The sequence below is a fragment of the Ostrea edulis genome, chromosome 5, assembly GCF_947568905.1.
Source record: "Ostrea edulis chromosome 5, xbOstEdul1.1, whole genome shotgun sequence".
Classification (NCBI taxonomy): domain Eukaryota; kingdom Metazoa; phylum Mollusca; class Bivalvia; order Ostreida; family Ostreidae; genus Ostrea; species Ostrea edulis.
The window spans coordinates 41,635,893-41,657,118 of NC_079168.1; the positions used below are offsets into that span (position 1 = coordinate 41,635,893).

At 35.6% G+C, this 21,226-nt stretch overlaps 1 protein-coding gene and 1 long non-coding RNA gene across 2 annotated transcripts in view; one reads left to right on the forward strand and one right to left on the reverse strand.

Annotated features, from left to right (window-relative positions):
• Window positions 1–587: 587 nt before the first annotated feature.
• On the forward strand, window positions 588–2,108 carry LOC130054532 (uncharacterized). Its single transcript, XR_008802807.1, has 2 exons — window positions 588–1,349; window positions 1,486–2,108. It is a non-coding gene; the product is annotated as an uncharacterized LOC130054532 (long non-coding RNA).
• An 8-nt stretch (window positions 2,109–2,116) lies between these two features.
• Window positions 2,117–21,226, reverse strand: part of LOC125651161 (atrial natriuretic peptide receptor 1-like) — a 37,077-nt gene continuing 17,967 nt past the window's right edge. Inside the window, exons 10-20 of the mRNA XM_056164504.1 lie at window positions 19,622–19,726; window positions 19,410–19,481; window positions 19,147–19,312; window positions 16,691–16,843; window positions 14,129–14,300; window positions 9,651–9,791; window positions 9,224–9,416; window positions 7,389–7,578; window positions 4,853–4,936; window positions 4,652–4,743; window positions 2,117–2,646 (exon numbers count right to left, since the gene is read on the reverse strand). Coding sequence (XP_056020479.1) covers window positions 2,494–2,646; window positions 4,652–4,743; window positions 4,853–4,936; window positions 7,389–7,578; window positions 9,224–9,416; window positions 9,651–9,791; window positions 14,129–14,300; window positions 16,691–16,843; window positions 19,147–19,312; window positions 19,410–19,481; window positions 19,622–19,726 — 1,521 coding nt within the window. The 3' untranslated portion in view covers window positions 2,117–2,493. The remainder of the gene's footprint in view (window positions 2,647–4,651; window positions 4,744–4,852; window positions 4,937–7,388; window positions 7,579–9,223; window positions 9,417–9,650; window positions 9,792–14,128; window positions 14,301–16,690; window positions 16,844–19,146; window positions 19,313–19,409; window positions 19,482–19,621; window positions 19,727–21,226) is intronic.

The following is a 21,226-nucleotide window of genomic DNA, read 5'->3' on the forward strand; positions in this document are numbered from 1 at the left end:
AGATATTCATTGGCACAGGGTCGTTTTCAAATGTCATCACCCATTGCAGCGGGACTTTCTTGATAACGTTGACAGCTAATAAACGAAGAACGTGATTTCAGGTCCTGAGAGGAAATGGCAACTTCTTATGAATTGCAATCTTAGTTGAATAAAAAAGCTAAGCGTTCTGACCTTAACTGGTTTGCTCAATTTTATTGAATAATTTACAGATACTGTATCATATTGATAAGATGTTAGAGAAATATGATCATATATGAGAAAGTAATATTTCATTGACTTTTTTATGATTTAAGGGAAGGGGTAACTAAGAGTGATCTGGATTGATTCAAAACAAAGAAATCTCACAACCAATGATCTGATAACATGTAATGGATGTCCAGACAATTTCTAAAACTTGTTTGAAAGCAGAATTTTCAAGTATTAGTTATTTAGAAGCAGTTTTATAACTTGTGATTTTCAAAATGAGGGTCAAATTCTTACTATGTTTTTAAATTTCAATGAAAAATAATCAATGTAAAAGTACTGATTTAATAGATGAAGATGTTTCACTCAATCTCCTTACCTTTATCAAATATATATATATATATATATATATATATATATATATATATATATATATATATATATATATTGGAGTGTTTATGATGATTAAATTGAAGATTTTAACCATATATGAAAGTTGCATGTTTTTGATGGGGTGTGCCTAGTAATCCGTGGGTATTTGAATTTGCACCAATTTCCTGCAATGTCATCATGAATTTCCATTATCTAGAGATGCCAAAGAAAGATTTTATCGATGTAGACAAATGTTGTACTTCCGGTTTGGGTACTCCCACTAAAGGGTGGGGCCTGATTGTGAACTAGTAATCCGTAGTTTTGCTTTTGATATCTTTACAAATGGCACTGATAGCTATTTCCGTATGAATATATAGGAGTTATAAATAATGCGCGAATGAATCTTGAAACATATAGCACGTCCATTTCACGACTGGAAATTCCTACAGAATAAGCGTAAAAGGAAAATGTAGAATTCCAACGTGTAATGAAGTTGATTCAGTTTTGCTGATTTAGCATTTTGTATTTTTCGTTTCTTTTGATTTTGATGTGAATGGGTTATTGTAAGAGGAAGTCGGGTGTGAGTTATTTTTAGTTGCTAGTGTAAAAGAGACCGGTTTGGCTGGCTGTAAGTTAGATAGGGCACGGTAACGACATCAGCCGGGTGCCACGTTGACAAGTCCTAGAAGTGTGGGGGATAGTTATTTTCCTGTCAAGATTTTATGTAGGACATTTGGAGAAATATAACTACTGAAATAGGAGTTTGTTCGGAGGGCACATCTTTTTCCTAGCCGGTAATTATAAGTGTATTTTGTTTGTATTCTGATAATTCGTGAGTATTATTAATTAGTCTAGCACTGTCTTGTTATTTGTAAGTTCTCGGTTTCCAGTTTAGTTGCAAGTTGGTAGTTTTTATGAAATTAATTTGAGTGCGTACATGGGTGTTTAGCAAAACCACTTTCAACCCGAAGGCAGACAGAGAGTTGCGGGATCTGGATGTACGGAGGTCCATGCGGATATTGTGCTAGAATAAGGAAGGCGTGGTTTAGCTTCGTAGAGGATAACCCGTAGCTCCGTAGAGGATAACCCGAGACTTGGGAGGCATCGGAACCCAGGTGTATAGTCGGGAATTAACGATAGCTCATGCAAGGCTTGCATGGTGGTGGAGTGTTTTTCATTCTGGGCTTGTTTATCGCAGGTTGACGGGAAACCGGAACAGTGTCTTCGGAGTGCAGATTAGTTACATTAAAAAAATTAAGTGATTCAAAATTTAGAAACAAAAACAAAGAATATTGTATTACAGAAAAGGAGAATTGCATATTTGGAACTTTTTTCTAAATTATACTACTGTTAAAATATTGTTTTAACTTGAAAAGTTAAAACCTGTACATTTGCTTTACATCTGATACGTACTATCGGACTTTTCAACATAGAACTGTGTTTATTACGTATCAGATATCTGTATTGTCATTTGTTTGTTGATGTAAATTTGTGTTGAGTGAAAGGAGTGAGTGTGAATATTTTTTATATCAATTATTTATTAAATTAATAAATGTGTTATTGTTTATTCTACAACTAATCGTTAGTCTTTGCTCAATCTGACAAAATCCAATAAGAACTCATTAACGCCAACATACTTGTCATGAAACGCTAACCCACTTCATGAAGAATGCTGGCATGAATCGTCAAGAACTTTCAAAATGAAATGTATTTCTTAAATGTCATCAATCAATGCAACAATAATCATTACCAAATATATGATGCACAAAAATGCTGGGAAACCTATTTAATCAAATAACAACATATGCACGGAACTTAAGACTATATAAAGACTACGTATCCCTATTCCAAAAGTCCATACCCTCATTGAATTTTCAGACTAAATTTTTCTTTAATACAAGATTTCGATCAATTACACATTAAAAGACATTTGCGGAATCAGAAATCTTTCCTTTCTTCGGTTGAGAGTCCATTTGTTTCGTCTACTCCATTTTGTACTGGCCTCAGCTGGCTGGGAAAAGACGATGAGGATGGTTGAAGGGATGTATCTGTTTTGCTGACCAACCAATAGGTATACATGTCCCCCTTCCCCTGAAATAGCAGAAGGTGTTTTTACAGTTAGTTTTGTATTGTACGAGGGCAAGTCCATAAGTAACCAGTATATCTCATTTCCGATTGACCGAAACGGTCACGATTTTCATGCCCTGTTTCAATACATGTTTTATACCTGAGTACAAAACTGCACGCGTATCGAGTCATTCTTTGATAAGATATTGAATGCCAAACATGGATAGTGATGCAAAGGCATGCTTTTCATCTAAAGTTGAGTATTGCGATATAATTCGGCACTTGTATGTAAAAGGTAAAACAGGCAAGGAAATACACGGCGAATTAGCCAATGTTTATGAGTCTTCTGCACCATTTTATTCTCAGGTTAAATTCTGGGATGGGAAATTCACACGCGGTAGAACGTCTTTAAAATATGAAGCCAGGTCTGGACACCCACTGGATACCACCGACGAAGAAATGTGCGAAAAAGCTCGGGATCTGGTATACTCTGATCGGCGAATTCAGGTGGAAGAAATAGCACAGGCATTAAGCATTTCACATGGTAGCGTTTCAATTATTTTATATGATCGTTTAGGTATGCGCAAGCTAACAGCCCGCTGGGTCCCCAAATCCCTTAGCGATGAGCAAATGGCAACCAGAGCATCAGTATGCAGCGCCTTGTTAAAGCGTTTTAAGTCAAAAGATTATTTTCTTTTGCGTCTGGTGACTGTATATGAGGTTTGGGTTCATTATTATGAACCAGAGAATAAAGTTCAGAGTCGTCAGTGGGTAGGGCCTTGGTTCCCGAGGCCAAAAAAGTTCAAGACGTAACCATCTGCTGCCAAGGTGATGACCACAATATTTTTGGACGCAAAAGGCGTTATTATGTCGGACTTTTTACCCAAAAGAAGTACAATAACTGGAGTGTACTATGCAAACTTGCTAGACCAGCTCAGAACCGCCATATGTGAAAAACGCCGAGATAAACTTTCTAAAAGTGTTTTGCTGCAACAGGACAACGCGAGAGTCCACACTTGCAAAGTTGCAATGGATGTTGTATAGCGAAACTGGTATGAATTAATACCACATCCTGTCTATTCGCCTGACTTAGCTCCTAGCGACTTCTTCCTATTTCCAAACTGGAAAAGGGATATCCGTGGACGTCATTTCCGGTCTGACGAAGATGTGACGACAGTTGAGGAGTGGGTCAATGGAAAGGATCCTGACTTTTTCAGTTCTGGGCTGATAACACTTGAACATCGTTGGTCTAAGTGTATCACACTAGAGGACAATAGCATTAAAAAAAAGTGGATCTCAACCGGAAATAAGTTAGGCTGGTTACTTATTGACTCGCCCTCCAAAGTAAAATGATCCCACCTCTGCTACGTGTATATCCAGAGGTCCTTGTTTACCCATCTCTTTAATTTGTATTCCTTATAGGACTATCAATTTGCTTGATTAGACATTAAGGTAAGTTGATTTCAGTATGTAAATCAATAAAAACAATTAAGAGTTGGATATACCAGAAGTGGGATCAGGTGCCTAGGAGGAGTAATCACCCCCTGTCAACCGGTCACACCCAACGTAAGCCCTATATTTTGATCATGTAAACGGACATATTCACGGGTTACTCCGTCCAACACATTCGATGAAAATCGTGTCAATTTATCATTCATTATACATGTATGTAAGCAATATTAAGGTATCGCCATCGGTCACATGAAAATGTAGGAGTTGAGATTGATCACTGTTCGTTATCTTCACCTTTCATGGTGAAGCACATTGATCAATCTCATAATTTCTGTAAAGTATACAAAATTTAGAGCTAGGAAAAGACAAATCCCAGGACACACCAGAGGTGTGATTAAGTGTCAAGGAAGAATGAGCATCTCCTGTTGACTAGTCACATTCGTCGTTAGCCCCCAATTTCGATGAAATAAACGGATACAGTAAAATGCCAATTCAATTCAGGATATATAAAAGGTACAATTATGGGCACATTTAAATTGCATTTGAAGAAGTTTAATAATGAAATTACGTAGAATACCTTAATTGTAATATTTCCTCGATCTACTATCTCGTACCCTCCAAGACTTAGCAATGCACTCCTGGTCATCTGTGTTATATGTATTTTTCCACCTGTTCAAACAATAACTTCAATGTTTCAAAACTTACAATAATGCGTATCTCTTACTTAGTAGGTTGAATGTAGATCGGTAACTTCATCGTGTGAAAGCGTCATTCTCACCTTCTCCATTAGACTCCATCCGGGAGGCTGTGTTCACAGTGTCGCCGAACAAACAGTACCTTGGCATCGTCTGTCCTACAACACCTATAACAATACCGGTTATAAATAACACAACACCTATAGCAATACCGGTTATAAATAACACAACACCTATAGCAATACCGGTTATAAATAACACAACACTTATAACAATACCGGTTATAAATAACACAACACCTATAGCAATACCGGTTATAAATAACACAACACTTATAGCAATACCGGTTATAAATAACACCCCCGATACAGACATAATGACCTCAGATAAAGCTACTGTCATAATCTTATATTTCTTTGTTTTATGCCCGTCAATAAATCATAAGCGTTGAGTTCATTTTGAAGAATTGTAAACGATATATACTTACAGAGTTCCTTTTTCTACGTACAATTAATAGTTTTCATACAGTTTTGACTAAAGTGATGGAAAATATCGCAGAGAAAGAAAATCAAATGTACATTTGTCTTGGGTTTTTTATATAACGGTTTTGGATAGATGTGTCATGTTAAGAAATAAGATATCATTTTTGAATGTTGTTTGGATATGACATGAAGTTGGTCACGTGATCAAATCCTATAACGCCCGAAGGGCGTTATAGTAGATTTGATCACGTACCAACTTCATGTCATATCCCAATAACATTCAAAAATGATATTTTATTTCTTATATTTATATTTTCTATTTTGATTTGTGTTCTTACCGAGCTTCCATGATTATGTAGCAGATGACCAAAATAACGATCGTAGAACACAAAATATAGTTCGTAAGAGTTTTAGCGAATAAAAAATTAGGAACAATATCAAAGAGAATATAAGATATAGATATTTAATTGAAAATGTTAAAAAAAAAAAAAAAAAGACGAAACATGTGTAAAAATAAAGGTAATTTAGAGCGTAAAGTTATCTGAAATGACAAGAAGAGCGGAGTAAACTACATCCGTGGTGTGATTTGGTCGCGATCAGCGATGGAGAAACTGGCGTCGGTCTAGCTTACTAAGTTCAAAACGCAATTGTTGATCACAGATTTCAACAGAAATTCAAAGAATCTGAGAGAATTGATAGTGGATATGATGGGTCAAGTTAACGTTAAGCTCTTAGTCAGGTTTTTGGAAAGAAACAACGGTATGTTCATCGTTAGGACTCGCGGTTGTAGCCATGCAGGAGACGATTCAAGACAGTAGGACAGTTTTAGACCAAGTGCAGGTAGGTTGCGTCTTTTATTTACCTTCAGTGTGTGTAAAATAAAATAAAAATGAACTGACGGAGTTTTTGTTCACTTGAGAGATTTCTGTTGTAGGATTTTAATGAAGACTCGCACCGGTACCCTGACATGAACATGTAAATTTTTCGAGCCTTGAAACCAGCCTCGCTTATAATCATGCCGAGTCATAGCCGTGATGGAAGTTACCAGGAAACAACAGGTTAACTTATCATCATGAAGTAAATACATGTAGGCTTATAACTCTGCCTACATGTTTTCGCTTCCAATATCATAGAACTTTATTTTATAAATTCGCCATGCAGAAGTTGCAGACGGTATTTAAAACTGTATAAAATGAAACAACAGCAGGATATATGTTTAATGTTTCTCTTTTATAAATTGATGAAATTCTTATTTTTTACAAAATATACTGTATAAATATCCTGCTGCGTTTATTTCTGTTATGATGTCATTGCAGTGGCGGATCCAGGGTTTACGAAAGGGTGTATGTGAAAGTCGAGTATTAGTCAAAATGCTTAGCCATTTTGGGTGCCAATCTGGAATTTTACTAATCTTGAATTTTACTCACACTATTTCTATTATTTAAATCTGTGGCGAGAGGGGGGGGGGGGGGGTGTCTAAATCCCCCACTGCATTGCATAAGCAAGAAGCCAGGTGAAAATACAGGAACTGACTTTTGAAGCGGTGATTGTGTTCAAACGCAAGAACAAACTGATCACATGACCAATTTCATGTCACACGAAATTGAACATCAATTTCATTAGTACTGTCATATAAGGAAGTGCATTGGCAAATGTAAATGTAATTGAATGAAAGGTGAAGATAACGAATAAAAATCAATCTCATAACTCCTATAAATGAATAAAAAATAAAGCGTTGGGCAAACACGAACCCCTGAACAAACCAAAGGTGGGATCAGGTACCTAAGAGGAGTAAGCATGCAAGGTGTAAGCATATTTCGTTAGAATTCTTTAATAGCTTTTATATACATTTTCCACCGTTATACGTTTAGTGAAATGATTATTTGATGCATTAAATGAGGTCAAATAATAACTACATCAGAATGAAGACACGTGTAAACTTGTTTAACTAGACAATTAAAGGTAAGATAATTTCATTCCTGCTTTTTTAGACACTAAGATAATTTCATACCTTGCTTAATTGGACATCAAGGTAAGGTAATTTCAGTAAGACAATTTGTTTAATTAGACATCAAGGTAAGGTAATTTCAGTAGGACAATTTGCTTAATAAAACATTAAAGGAAGATAATTTCATACCTGCGCATACTGGGCCAGTGTGTAGTCCTATGCGAACCCTAACTTCCTGCTCTGGTATTGCCTTTAACTTGAATTGTTGGAGCCGTTTCAGTATGGCCAGAGACATGCTACTTATCTGTCCACTGTGGGCGTTTCCGTTTTTATTCGGCAGACCGCTGACTACCATATATGCGTCACCAATTGTCTCCACCTAATTGCAGAAAGAAAGAAATACCTGGATTCCTATTCATTTCTTTAAAGGTCTTTATTTCCTTCTTATTATATTTACTTGATTATTTTTGACATCGGTTATGTGAGTGTGTCATGATCATTTGTTTGCAAACTGATTCGTCTTATTTCCATAATAGCGAGCGAAGCGACGAGCTCGCTCCAATCATTACACTATGAGGCATGTGATTTGCTCTTAATCAGCTGAAAAAAGATGAATATTACCCGTTATAGTCTCGTTCAACCAGACACTCTGCTGTCTCCGCAAATCTCCGACAAGCGTCGGATATTTACGGAGAAAGCAGAGCGTCTGGTTGAACGAGACAATACCCGTTATGATTCTGGAAAAATGTCACCTTCACTGCGGTATACTTCATGGACAATCCCGTAGATAAAACGAACAAATAGTTTGGAAAGTACCACAAACGTTTTTAAATTCCAGACAGGCTTTCTCATACTTTCGTAAGTTTTTTATTGCTTGGTTTGAAAAAAAACGACATCGCATCTAATATAACGTCACAATGCACTGTTTACATCGACTGCGTTGTGTCCCGTGATATGTGTTGCAAAATATGGATCTTCGCTCGTCTCAACGGTCACACCGTAAAACATATTTGATATGGAAATGATTACAAGATCTATGCATAGCGGGACATATGGCTCACGTCGGGTGTGATTGATCGACAGGGGATGTTTACTCAACTTTGGTATATCCAGGGGCCCGTCTTTGACCAACTCTTAATTTTATATTCCTTATAGAAGTTATGAGATTGATCACCGTTCGCTATTCTCACCTTTTCATACTATCACACAAACAGTCCCATTATTATATCCCTCCTGCAATGAATTGCAAGGGAATTAACAATGTTCTGCACATTCCACAAAGTCTGAAATGCATGAACAATAGATGTGTGTTTCTCACAGAAATTGATATTGTAGGTTGAAAGAAAATGTGCTTTAAAACAGCGAAGTTTTTAAAGTTTGAATGATACAAACATTTTATGATAAAAACGTGACCATAACGAGCAATAATCAATCTCATGAAAAGAGAAGACAACGAGCATCCATCAATCTCATAACTCCAATAAGCAAAACAAAATAGAGTTTGGCAAACACGGACTCCTGGATATACCAGAGGTGAGATGCCTAGCAAGAGTAAGCATCCCCTTTCGACCGGTCACACCCGCCGTGAGTCCTATATCTTGATCAGGTAAACGGAGTTTTCCGTAGTCAAAATCAGTGTGCCAAGAGCGGCCTAACAATCGGCAGGAAACACGCTAGACGGTATTTGACCCAACGAGATGTTGTATTGGCAAACTAGATCGTTATAACGACCATAAATCCTATCAAGATACGAAAGTAAGGGTAGGACAAAAACGGACCCCTGGCCAGATTCATATCTTTGAATATGTATTTTTATTAAATACTACATACACGAATGTTAAAAGTGCCTAACAGCAACAGCTAGTACAGCCTACGAAGAGTTAAGTTTCTCTATTTCTGTCGGAGGGCGGGGACAATAATCAGCTCCGTTTTATTGTGGGATAGAATACAAAAAAGTTGTTTATTTCAATGTGGGGAAAATATATTGGAATTTAATATTGTTGTAAATTGTTCTTCCAAATTACCTTATAGACGTCAAAAGTGGAGATGATATCGTCAAATAATGTGTAAATCTCGTTGAGAAATTGTACGACATCTATCGGTGTGATTTTAGATGCGATGGTGGTAAATCCTACGATGTCCGAGAAGAAAATTGTAACTGCTTCGTATGTTTCTGGGTCAACCGACTCTCCTCTTTTTAATTTGTCGGCCACAAGCCTATATAATTATGAGTATACTATATGTACACAATGTCATGTATTCCAAATATAAACTTAACATGGTATAATACAACACAGAATATCAGATATATATGTTTCGCATTCTTAAGCTTTAAGGATGAGTGCAAAAACTGAAATGTAAAATAAGTTAAGAGTGTTGAAAGAATAGCTCTGTAAGTATGATGAATTCAAAGATATTTGATAAAGGATGGTGTCTGACATTAGCTCTTACTTGGGCAACATCCGATACAGTAGAATATCTGTCTTGTCTTTTTCTTCGTTCAGTGCGACCGTTCTCTCTTCCACGAGGTCCTCAAGATTATTGGCATACTTCTCCAGCATGTTGATCATGTTGTCTATTATATTCACGCTCCTAAGAATCGAGGAATGTCTCAGTTCAACAATCGTTACTAGATGTTTTGTATTTGTATGGTCGTCAACATAACACGCAGTACCCTAGTACCGGCAACGTGTCAAACTTAATACATTTAACATAGATAATATTCCTTCACCAAGAGAACGGCATTAGAAGTAAAAGTCATAAGCCTTTTATATTTGTCCTTAAAACGTCTTATGTCATAACAGGCGATATTACGAAAACGATACCTCACCTCTACAGCCTTAAGGTAACTCCATACTCGCAATTTTATCTGATACAGGTTTTAAAAGTGTGTTTATTTCCTTTTATTAGAGTTAAAACTAACAAATTATCAAATAAAATATATAGGTCATCACACTTTTTAAGTTGTGAAACATACATTTATAAAATCACATATCACCGACAGAAAATTGCAATTTCTCTTTAACAGTGTTATCAAAATTTCCAAAACAACTGGTTTTGACGATATAATAGCATTCATAACAATTTCATGAAACTGTTTCTTCACAACAATATACAAAATGTCTGTAAAACAATAAAGGAAATCTCTATTGCGTAATAGATTTCATAAAGAAATCAATAAAATCAGAGTTATTGTCCTTGGGTTCAATATTTTGAAACTTATCCTTGATTATTCATCTATAACTTAGACTTTTAAAGTAACTTATTTTTAACAATATGTTTTACAATAACTATCGGAAAAGACTCCAACAAAATTTATGTTCCTATCATGCACATATTTAAATAAATCATTGACTTTGCCAAATCTGATGACATCATAGGAGGGTGGAATTACTTTTAAACGTCAAAATCTGTCAAAATTGCTATCACTTCAACTAAAACTGTTCATGTATCAACATGTGTTAAAAAGAAACATTAAGGTTGTTTTTCAAATACGTTTATGTTTGTTTGATATTGATAGAACAAGAATAAAGTCTATACGAATATATCACATTCAAGCAAGTTTGATTTATAGTCGTCATTTACGTATCAAAGTGGTTATTTATTTACATCCAGGTTTTAAGAAATCACATTTATTCCATTGAAATTCATAACTAGAAATTTGGTGCGGTTGATTCAGGAAATTTGCCTTTAATTACAAGTACCTCCAATTTAAACTGGGAATGACAGTTTAATAAATGCATGAAAGGTGACGATAACGAACAGTGATCAATCTCATAACTCCTATAAGCAATACAAAATAGAGAGTTGAGCAAACACGGACCCCTGGACACATCAGAGGTGGGATCAGATGACTAAGAGGAGTAAGCAAATTGGTCACACCTGACTTGAGCCCTATATCCTGATCAGAAAAACGGAGTTATCCGTAGTCAAAATCAGTGTACTAAGAACGGTCAAACAATCGGTATGAAATACGTCAGACAGCATTTGGTCTAATGATAGGTTGTATTGGTAAACTAGATCGTTATAACGACCATAGAATTAGCGTAATGCTGATTTTAAAAGAGACTGTTGAAACCCCTGTACCATCAACTTATTCGTCAGTAGCTTGCCTCGATTTAAAAAACTTACCATACACAGAACAAGCTCTTACGTATCGAATTAGTTGAGAGATATAAATACCATATGCAGGTGATAATGGGATATTGTTATATAAATATGGGAAATTGACGATGGAGAAGCTGAAATCATCCCGTTTGTCATAAAGTTGAGTTGATAATTTGCCGTTAATATCTACTCTCAATAAAATATGAATCAGAGGTGGAGGACTCTGTGGTGTCTTTTATTTCGAGTTCACATGGATAGATCGAATCGATATATGAATGAAAGTTATTATTGTTAATAGATAATACGTCGTCGATATATCTAAATGTCAAACTGAAGGCCACAGCAAGATATCTTTTCTTCTCACGTAGAAGTTTTTGAATAAATTCTGCTTCATATGAAGATAGAAACAGGTCAGCTAACAAATAATTCGAACAGACTGTTGGAAGACATGATCATGAAGAAATTTTCAATGAGGAACTCTGGCACATTTTTATTTCAACTTCAGAGTACTTCTGCGTGGTATCAGAGTGGTGTTTAACCAAATAATTTTTTGGATGACTGATCACTAGATATGAATATTTCCGTTTTCCATTTTTGTTGAAGAAGCAACTGTCTATGATGTCAAAAAGTGTAGTCTTTAATTTATCGTGGTATGGTCGTGTAAAGTATTGAATAGTCATACGTTTTGATGTTGATTTGAGAAAAGTTTTGCGATTTCAAGTTTACAAAAAGTTCTTTAGAATTTTTTTAGAATCCACTTTTGATTTACACCACTTCTGGCATATGTAGACGCACAGCAAGTTTGAAGTTTCTCCTTCACAGCTGTTAATAATTTCGTGTGAAGGCAAGCTGGAGTGTTTGGTAGAACACTTACTGGATCCAGCAATGTATCTTTGTTTGCAAGGGTTTTTATGTAGTTTAGGAATCCAGTATAGGTAAGGTAACTCATATTCATTCGACCCATTGACTGGGCTATTAAATGTCTCTAAAACTGAAGCATGGTTTCGAAGAATTTCATCTTTTGAAGAGGTACTTGGAGTATAAGTACGATTACCAAAAGTGGAATTAATGCCAAGTTCGTTTGAAATACAGTTGTAATAATGAGCCTTACAAACAAAGACAATGTTGTTACAAGCTTTGTCAGCTGGAACCAAAACATATTCCTCATGTAACTTATCTTATTCTTTTTATCTCTTCTGGTTTACTAAACACAGAATAATAGATGGTACATAGTTTTGTTTTAATATGTCTAATGCGAGATTTTAATATTCCTCTTATACTTTTAATCCATTTCGGCAATGTATCAAGTTCTCCTTTTTCATATTTAGCCCCTCGTCTGGCATAATCTTCAACAGAATTCATAATAGAGATGAAGTCACCAATTGAAAGACCGATGTTCTCTGTATTTAGGGCCTTTTACAATGAGTGATATACAGATTCCATAACAAATTAGTTAACGGTTTTTCTTTAACACGAGTTAGAATTAGTTTTTCATTTAAAAATTTAAAATTTACTACAGATTCGGTGCTTGTTATGAAAACCGGATAAGTTCATTTTTGAAAAAGGGAAACACAACTCTTTACAATGAGTTAATATCTCGTTATAGTGAGTTATCATATCGTTATAAAGAGTTAATTATTTTGAAATAGGTAACAAGTTGGTACACTTAGTATCTTGTTATAACGATTTAGTATCTTGGGATAAGGAATAATATCTCGTTATAGCAAGATAATTGCATGTTATATAGACGTAACTTATGGAATCGTGTCAGGGCCTTCCCTTGGTCCCCCAAATCTAAGATAAGGCTTAACACAAGTTGCTGCTATGGTACAATTACATGTAATTAGACAAAACCAATAATCATTGAAAGAACCTGAACATGTTTTCTCAATCTATTTATAATTCTCAACAATTGGTCAAGTCAACTTAATTAATTGCATTAAAATTGGCAAACTCACATCATCTTTATCTTCGCTGTTCAATGTGCAGACAATCTAAGATATGATTCAAGTTGTGTGCAAGTTTATATACACAATAATATTTGAATAAATGTATTTTCCATCTAATTTTTCGTAGTGGTTTAATAACGGAAGTAAAATCAAGTTAATGGGGGTCTGGTTGCTTCGTACTTTAATATAATGAAATTTTGAATTCATGCAGGAATTCTCAATAAAATGCAGCTAGTTATAATTTTCGGTGTCAGACAGATATATATCTGCTACCTGATACTATGCTTATCTATGATTTGAGGATGGACATTATAAAAAATACATATGTACATGTATTTCCCGATAGAACCTGTATGTACGTTGCCTGATTTGGGGGATAAAACGCCGAATTAGCTCCAAAATATTGACAAACCGTTGTTGTACAATCAATTAGTTATCAAAATAATTGAATAATTACGTTCACTGTTGGCAACATAAACTCAGTCTTGTTGTTGAACTAAAGAAACTATACACGGCGGGTGTGACCGGTCGAGAGGGGATGCTCACTCCTCCTTATTAATATTTTAAGATACAGATAGAAATTAGTAGAGATAATCCGTGATATAAAGGTTGGAGATTGGGGGTCTTTTGTAAGAGGATAACCACATTTGAGATAATATGAAAGAAATGCATCGTTTGGAAATGAAATATACAACGTCTGTGCGAAACCTTCCCGTAAAAATACACTTTTTTCAGTGAGTGTCTAAATTATAAAGGGACAATTTTCAATTACTCTGGTTCTTGGCTAAACTTACAAAGATTTGCTACCTTGTGCGTTTTGGGTAAACGCAGAAATTGTAATCGCGCAAACTTCGGTTGGTCTCATTGACTTACGCCTCTGTGTTGTTTTTCCGGATAAATTTGAGAATATTGGTAAAATCCGGTCTCTGCCGCCAATCATCGTCCCAGCACATCTTCATCAGCTTCACCATCTCGGGTTTGATGACATCGGATTTATTGATGTCCGGTTTATAGGACTGACCGTTGTATATCCCCAAAATGATATCTGTAAATATAGTGTACCATTATTTCTATAGATATTCTGGATCTTTATCAGCCACATTATATATCCTACAATTATACAGAATTCAAATTAAAAGTAAATAATGCACATAGCAACTCGTCTAATCATTATTTTGTCACATATTATTTCTATTCCGTTGGATGGGACGTTAAACGGTGTCCCGTGTCAAGGATCACAACCCCCTTGGCACACAAAAGATCGTTTCCCTGATTTTCGAAAAAGAGTAGGCTCACTGAGGACCCCTCAAACACCCACAATCAAACATATCTAATTAGTTAACCGCCGTAAAACGGCTGATATATTGCCAAAAACGGCGTTAAACCATAATCAATCAATCACAAATTATTTCAATCTGCTAATAAAGCTTCACTTTTGTGTGTAAATGTCGGTGTCTAAATAAGATATGAGACAATATTAGTAATCTAATCTAACCATCCTGCTGCTAAGTTACAGTGGAAGACAATGCTTTTACATCACTGACTGATATCTTATTGTTTTCTTACCTAATGGAAATGCAACGTTTCAACACCTTCCCCACGTATTCCTTAGCGTCAGTGTACAAAAAGTATAAAACACTGAAAGGCTTTGTGCACGATGAAAGTGTTGAATTTGCTCTTGTTTAGTTTTGGACTGGGGTTCATCTGAAGTTGATGGTACAGAGGTTTCAACAGTCTCGATTGAAGTCAGCATTTCGCAAATTCTATGGTTGTTATAACGAACTAGTTCGTCGATACAACCTATCATTGGGTCAAATGCTGTCTGATGTGTTTCATACCGATTGTTAAGCCGTTCTTGGCTCACTGATGTTGACTGCGGATAACTCCGTTTACCTGATCAGGATATAGGGCTCACGGCTGGCGTGACCGGTCAACAGGGGATGCTTACTCCTCCTAGCCACCTGATCCCACCTCTGGTGTGTCCAGGGGTCCGTGTTTTCCAACTATCTATTTCGTATTGCTTGTAGGAGTTATGAGATTGATCACTGTTCGTTATCTTCACCTTGCATGAAATGATGCTACTTATCATATAACATCATCATCCAGAAGCAGAATGAGATTTGAATTGTTTTTAGGAATTTAAGCAGGCATATTTCCAATAGCCGTTTCAACCGAATTACCAGATGTCGTGTTTAGCATAGCAGGGATCCACTTTTCTATATAAAACCATCAAATTATCAAAGTATCCAAATAAGACCTGTAGATTCGTTAATGTGGGAAACTACTGCAACTTAGTAGTATTCTTAAATTCAAATGCACAGATGTTATAATTCAATTCTAGTAAGTTGTGTGCATTTGTTCAATGCAATGCGTCATATACGTGTAATTCACTGGGACTAGGTTGTGTTCCATAATTAGCTGATTTGTGTTTGTATTTATGGGAAGCAAATTTTATTTAAAGCGTCTACATCCGAATAAATTTCTTCCAGTGACTTTTGATCCGACATTAAGACATATCGACGACATTTCATCTGTTCAATATATTCAGATTCATTCATATATCGATATATTCCAGTGAACTCGAAATAAAAGCCGCGACAGAGCCTTCCATATCTGTTTTATATTTGGATATTTTGCTAAACATATTTCAACTAACACCTCAGCTTATGACAAACGGGATCATTCCAGTGTCTCCACCATCAGCTTCCTATATTTATGTAACAATATTCTTTTATGGGTCAGAACAAACCCTAACTAACGCAGCAGCAAAATTTACTAACAAATACAATTTGAAAATTAACATAATTTATTCACAATTATTGAAAGATAATTATATCAATAACAAAATACTAACTTACGACAGGTGAACAATAACAATGTATGTGATTGATTGATTGATTGATTGATTAATTGATTGCATGTTATTTAACGTTCTGTCCGAGATTTATTCACTCATATGGAAACGTCACCATTGCCGAAGAAGGGCTGCAAAATTTAGGCCTATGCTCGATGCTTACGGTCTTTATCGTGCCACACCTCCTGTGACAGGGGACCTCGATTTTTGCAGTCTCGTCTTAAGTACCCCCCCCCCCCCCCCATTTAATCGCCTCTTACGACAAGTAAGGGGTACTGAGGACCTATTCTAACCCGGATCCCTACGGGATAACAATGTCCGTGTCGAGCTGAATTTATACACAAAACTGTCATAAGAGAGCGGTTAATTCCAATCCTAAGTCCCCAGAAAATGCGTTTAATCACCATTGCTTTTCTACAAGAGCTTAATATCATAATATTCAAAGTGTATTTATGATAAAAGTGAAGTCTCACCATTAATGAAAGGTCCCATACAGAATACAAAATTAAGAGTGGGGCAAACACGATATGATTAATTTTGATCTTATTAATACTGGCCTTGTCAAGTTATTTTCAAATTACCTTTCGGTGTCTTTCCTGCGACTGGAAATGGTCCACAGCGGTAGAAAATCTCGTGTAGTATAATACCGTAGCTATAGACATCACCAGTCCGCGTCCCATTCCTGGAGCGAATGTCGTCCGACTTCAAGATTTCAGGAGAAGTCCATAACAAATCTATAGATCAACAGGAAATTTAACAGTTTAGGTAACATTAAAAACTCTGATCACATGGAGGATTAAAATCAGCAAGAATTATATGAACTTGATGTATCATTAAAATGACTCATATTAACAGAACAAGATATAAGATCTATGATGTTATAAGATCATTCCAATATTATGTTTTAACTATATGTATGTATGAAAGGTGAAGATAACGAACAATGATCAATCTCATAACTCCTATAAGCAATACAAAATAGATATTTAGAGAAATACGTACCCCTGGACACACCAGAGGTGGGAGCAAGTGTCTAGGAGGAGTAATCATCCCCTGTTGACCGGTCACACCTGCCGTGAGCCCTATATCCTGATCAGGTAAACGGAGTTATCCGTAGTCAAAATCAGTGTGCCAAGAACGGTCTATAACAATCGGTATGAAACACGTCAGACAGCATTTGACCCAAGATTTGTCATGAGAGTTACTTAATAGTACTTATACATATACTACGTGAGCATTATTATTCTACAATTACCATTCAGAGTTAGTTCGAAAAAACGTAAATTTGAGGGTGCTATATCATAAGTGTCTTCATTCTATATCCATGTATTTAGATAAACCATTGTTTTCTCAGTAATCAATCCAAGTTAGTTTATTCAATAAGTTGCTAGATTTTTCAACGTGACATAAAACATAGTATATATTCAAATATACAAGGAATTAATATGAACCTTTATATCAAGTGGGATATAACATTAATGAAACTAATGGATACATCGATTGTAATTAGCTCCTATTTGGGGGGGGGGCACAAAACTCATTATTATATCTGTAATGGTGGGGATGGAGGAGTGATTCACTCCTGCTACATTTTCGATCTCAAATCAACATACATCAAAACGTATGCCTTTTCAACACTTTACACGACCATTCCTCACGATCATTTAAAAACTATCCTTTTTTACGTCATAGAAAATTGCTTTTCAAAAATGGAAAACGGAAATATTCATATCTAGTGATCAGTCAACCAAAATTTACTTTGTTAAACACCACTCTGATTCCACGCACAAGCACTCTAAGAAGTCGAAATAAAAAAAATATGCTGGAGTTCCTAATTGACAATATCTTCGTAGTATTTGGTAATCGGGTCTTCCAACAGTCTGTTGGAATTCCCATGAGAACGAATTGTGTCCCTTTGTTATGTGATCTGTTTTTATATTCTTATGAAGCAAAATTTATTCAAAAACTTCTACGTGAGAAGAGACAATGTCTTTGGCCTTCAATTCGACACTTACATATGTCGACGACGTATTATCTATTACATGTAACAATAATAACTTTCATTAATATGTCGATTTGATACATCTCCAAATAAAAGACACCATAGACTCGTAGTAGATATTAACGGCAAACTAACAACTCAACTGTATGACAAACAAGAAAATTTCATCTTTTCCATCGTCAACTTCCCATATTTATGTAGCAATATTCCATTATCACCTGCATATGGTGTTTATATCTCAATTCTTTCGATAATCAAGAGCTTGTTCTGCGTATGGTCAGTTTTTAAATCAAGGCATGCTACTAACATATACGTTGATGTTACAAGGGATTCTACAGTCTCGTTTAAAGTATTTTGCAAGTTCTGTGGGCATTATAATGATCTAGTTGGCCAATACGACCTATCATTGGGTCAAATGCTGCCCGGGGTGTTTCATATCGATTGTAATGCCGTTTTTGGCACACGGGTTTTGATTGTGGATAACCTCGTTTACCGAATGAAAACATAGGGCTCACCGCGGGTGTGAACGGTCGTCAGGGGATTCTTACTCCTATTTGGCACCTGATCCCACCTCTGGTATACCCAGGGGTCCAAATTTGCCGAAATCTCTATTTTGTATTGCTTATAGGAGTTATGAGATTGATCACTGTTCGTTATCTTCACCTTTCATATATACCAACTTGGGACAGCATCAATTTAGGGACAGTATCAGAATGATAGTCCTCTATGATAGGTTTAGGAAATAATATAATACTAGCTTCGAACACCATCTGATTAATTGTCCTTTCTCGATGAAATCTAATATTAGCTTGAGACAGCATCAGCTTCATAGCCCTATGTACTAGGGAATTTAATAACTATATAGGGACAGGGTCGGATTAATTGTTCTGTCTGTGAAGGAAATTTTATACTAGATATCAAAAGCATCAGAAAACTAGAATTCTATCATATATATCGTTCTCTCTTAGGAACTACATGATTTATATTCATATTTATATTATATTATTGTGCATGTAATGTTTTAATACACACTACCCTTGAAATTCTCCTTTCGCTTGGTGTTTGTCAATTTCTTATTTTTGTAGAATGTAGATACGCCATAGTCTGTTATTTTCACCGTCCATCTGTTGTCAATGATGCAGTTAGAACTCTTCAGTCTCCCATGTGACTTCAAGACTGATATGTGGAGATAGTGCATTCCCTGAATTTACAAAATAAAGTTTGAACAATGTAGGTATAGATGAACAATCTCCCAATAAGGAATTAATGTCAAAGAGGATTTAAGCGGTTAACCTCACCATGGCTATGTCCTTCAGAATTGCGACTTTGAATGCCCACTCTAATTTAATGTCATCATTTTCCAATACATCCTTGGGAAGATAAAAATCATGAAAACCCATATTAGACAATTTTGTTTGATTACAATGGTTTTTCATCACTTTCTGATTACATATAATGGCTTTCATTGTAACAATAGAGCGATTGGAGTCATCCGTGACGTCACACATACCTGGAGACTTCCCTTGGAGCCATACAAAAACAAGAAGCAGATATTGGGGTGATCGATACAGGCTCCGATAAATAGGTTCACATTGGGATGAATGAAGTCTCTCATCTAAAAATCAAACAAGTACACGTACTTTTTATCATTGCTGAGACCTTCAACAATACACAAAAATACTGGTCACCTAAATAAACCTAAAAAAAAAAACAAACAAAAACAAAAAAAACAAAAACAACCATTCAGAGTGTGTTTGTTTTCAATGAAACCGAATCCGGATCTTGACTATGGGATGTTTGACGGACATTTGAAACTGTGTCTGGATTCTAGAAGCTATTAATTTTCTTTAGCAAATATTGAAAATGGATCAATAAAAATGTGATGATAATAAACAGCGATCAATCACATAACTCCTTAAAAGGTGAATATAACGAACAGTGATCAATCTCATAACTCCTTTAAATGTGAAGAAAACAAATAGTGATCAATCTCACAACTCTATAAAGGGGAAGATAAGGAACAGTGATCAATCTCATAACTCCTTTAAAGGTGAAGATAACGAATAGTAATCAATCTCATAACTCCTATAGAGGTGAGGATAACGAACAGTGATCAATCTCATAACTCCTATGAAGGGGAAGATAAAGGAACAGTGATCAATCTCATAACTCATATAAAGGCGAAGACAACGAACAGTTATCAATCTCATAAACCCTATAAAGGTGAAGATAACGAACAGTAATCAATCTTATAACCCCTTTAAAGGGGAAAATAACGAACAGTAATCAGTCTTTTAATTCCTATAAAGGGGAAGATAATTAACAGTGATCAATATCATAACTCATATAAAGGCGAAGATAACGAACAGTGATTAATCTCATAATTCCTATAGAGGTGAAGATAATGAACAGTAATCAATTTCATAACTCCTTTAAAGGGGAAGATAACGAACAGTGATCAACCTCATAGCTCCTGTAAAGGTGAAGATAATGAACAGAGATCAATCTCATAACTCCTATAAAGGTGATGATAACGAAAATTGATCACTCTCATATAAAAGGGAAAGATAACTAACAGTGATCAACCTTATAACTTATGTAAAGGTGACGGTAATTAACAGAGATCAATCTCATAACACCTATAAAGATTACAAAATAGAGAGTTGGGAAAATACCGGGTCGGACATACCAGAGGTGGGATTAGGTGTCTTGGAGGAGTTAGCATTGTCTGGCGAATATGAACAAGTAAAGATCACAAACAGTGATTAATCTTACCAATTGTTTTATGACGTAATGAGATATTTCAGCCTGTCTTCAATCAATTTCACCAAAATACATTTTAAAAACGTAAAATTTAATGGGAATTGGATAAATCATTATTAGTCGCTATGTGATGTATACTGTACCTTGTAAATTCATATTAACGTTATGCTAAGCGCGCGGATTAAAAACTAAATCCAATTCCTTGTAACTAAACAAGAGAGAGGTTTAAATCACGACGGCTAATAAATCATCATCATGATGGGTAAAACACTCACGTAGATCAATTGATGCTAATGAGAATTTATATCATTAACCCTTGTAGGACGTTATCAAGAAAGGGGTCACAAAATGT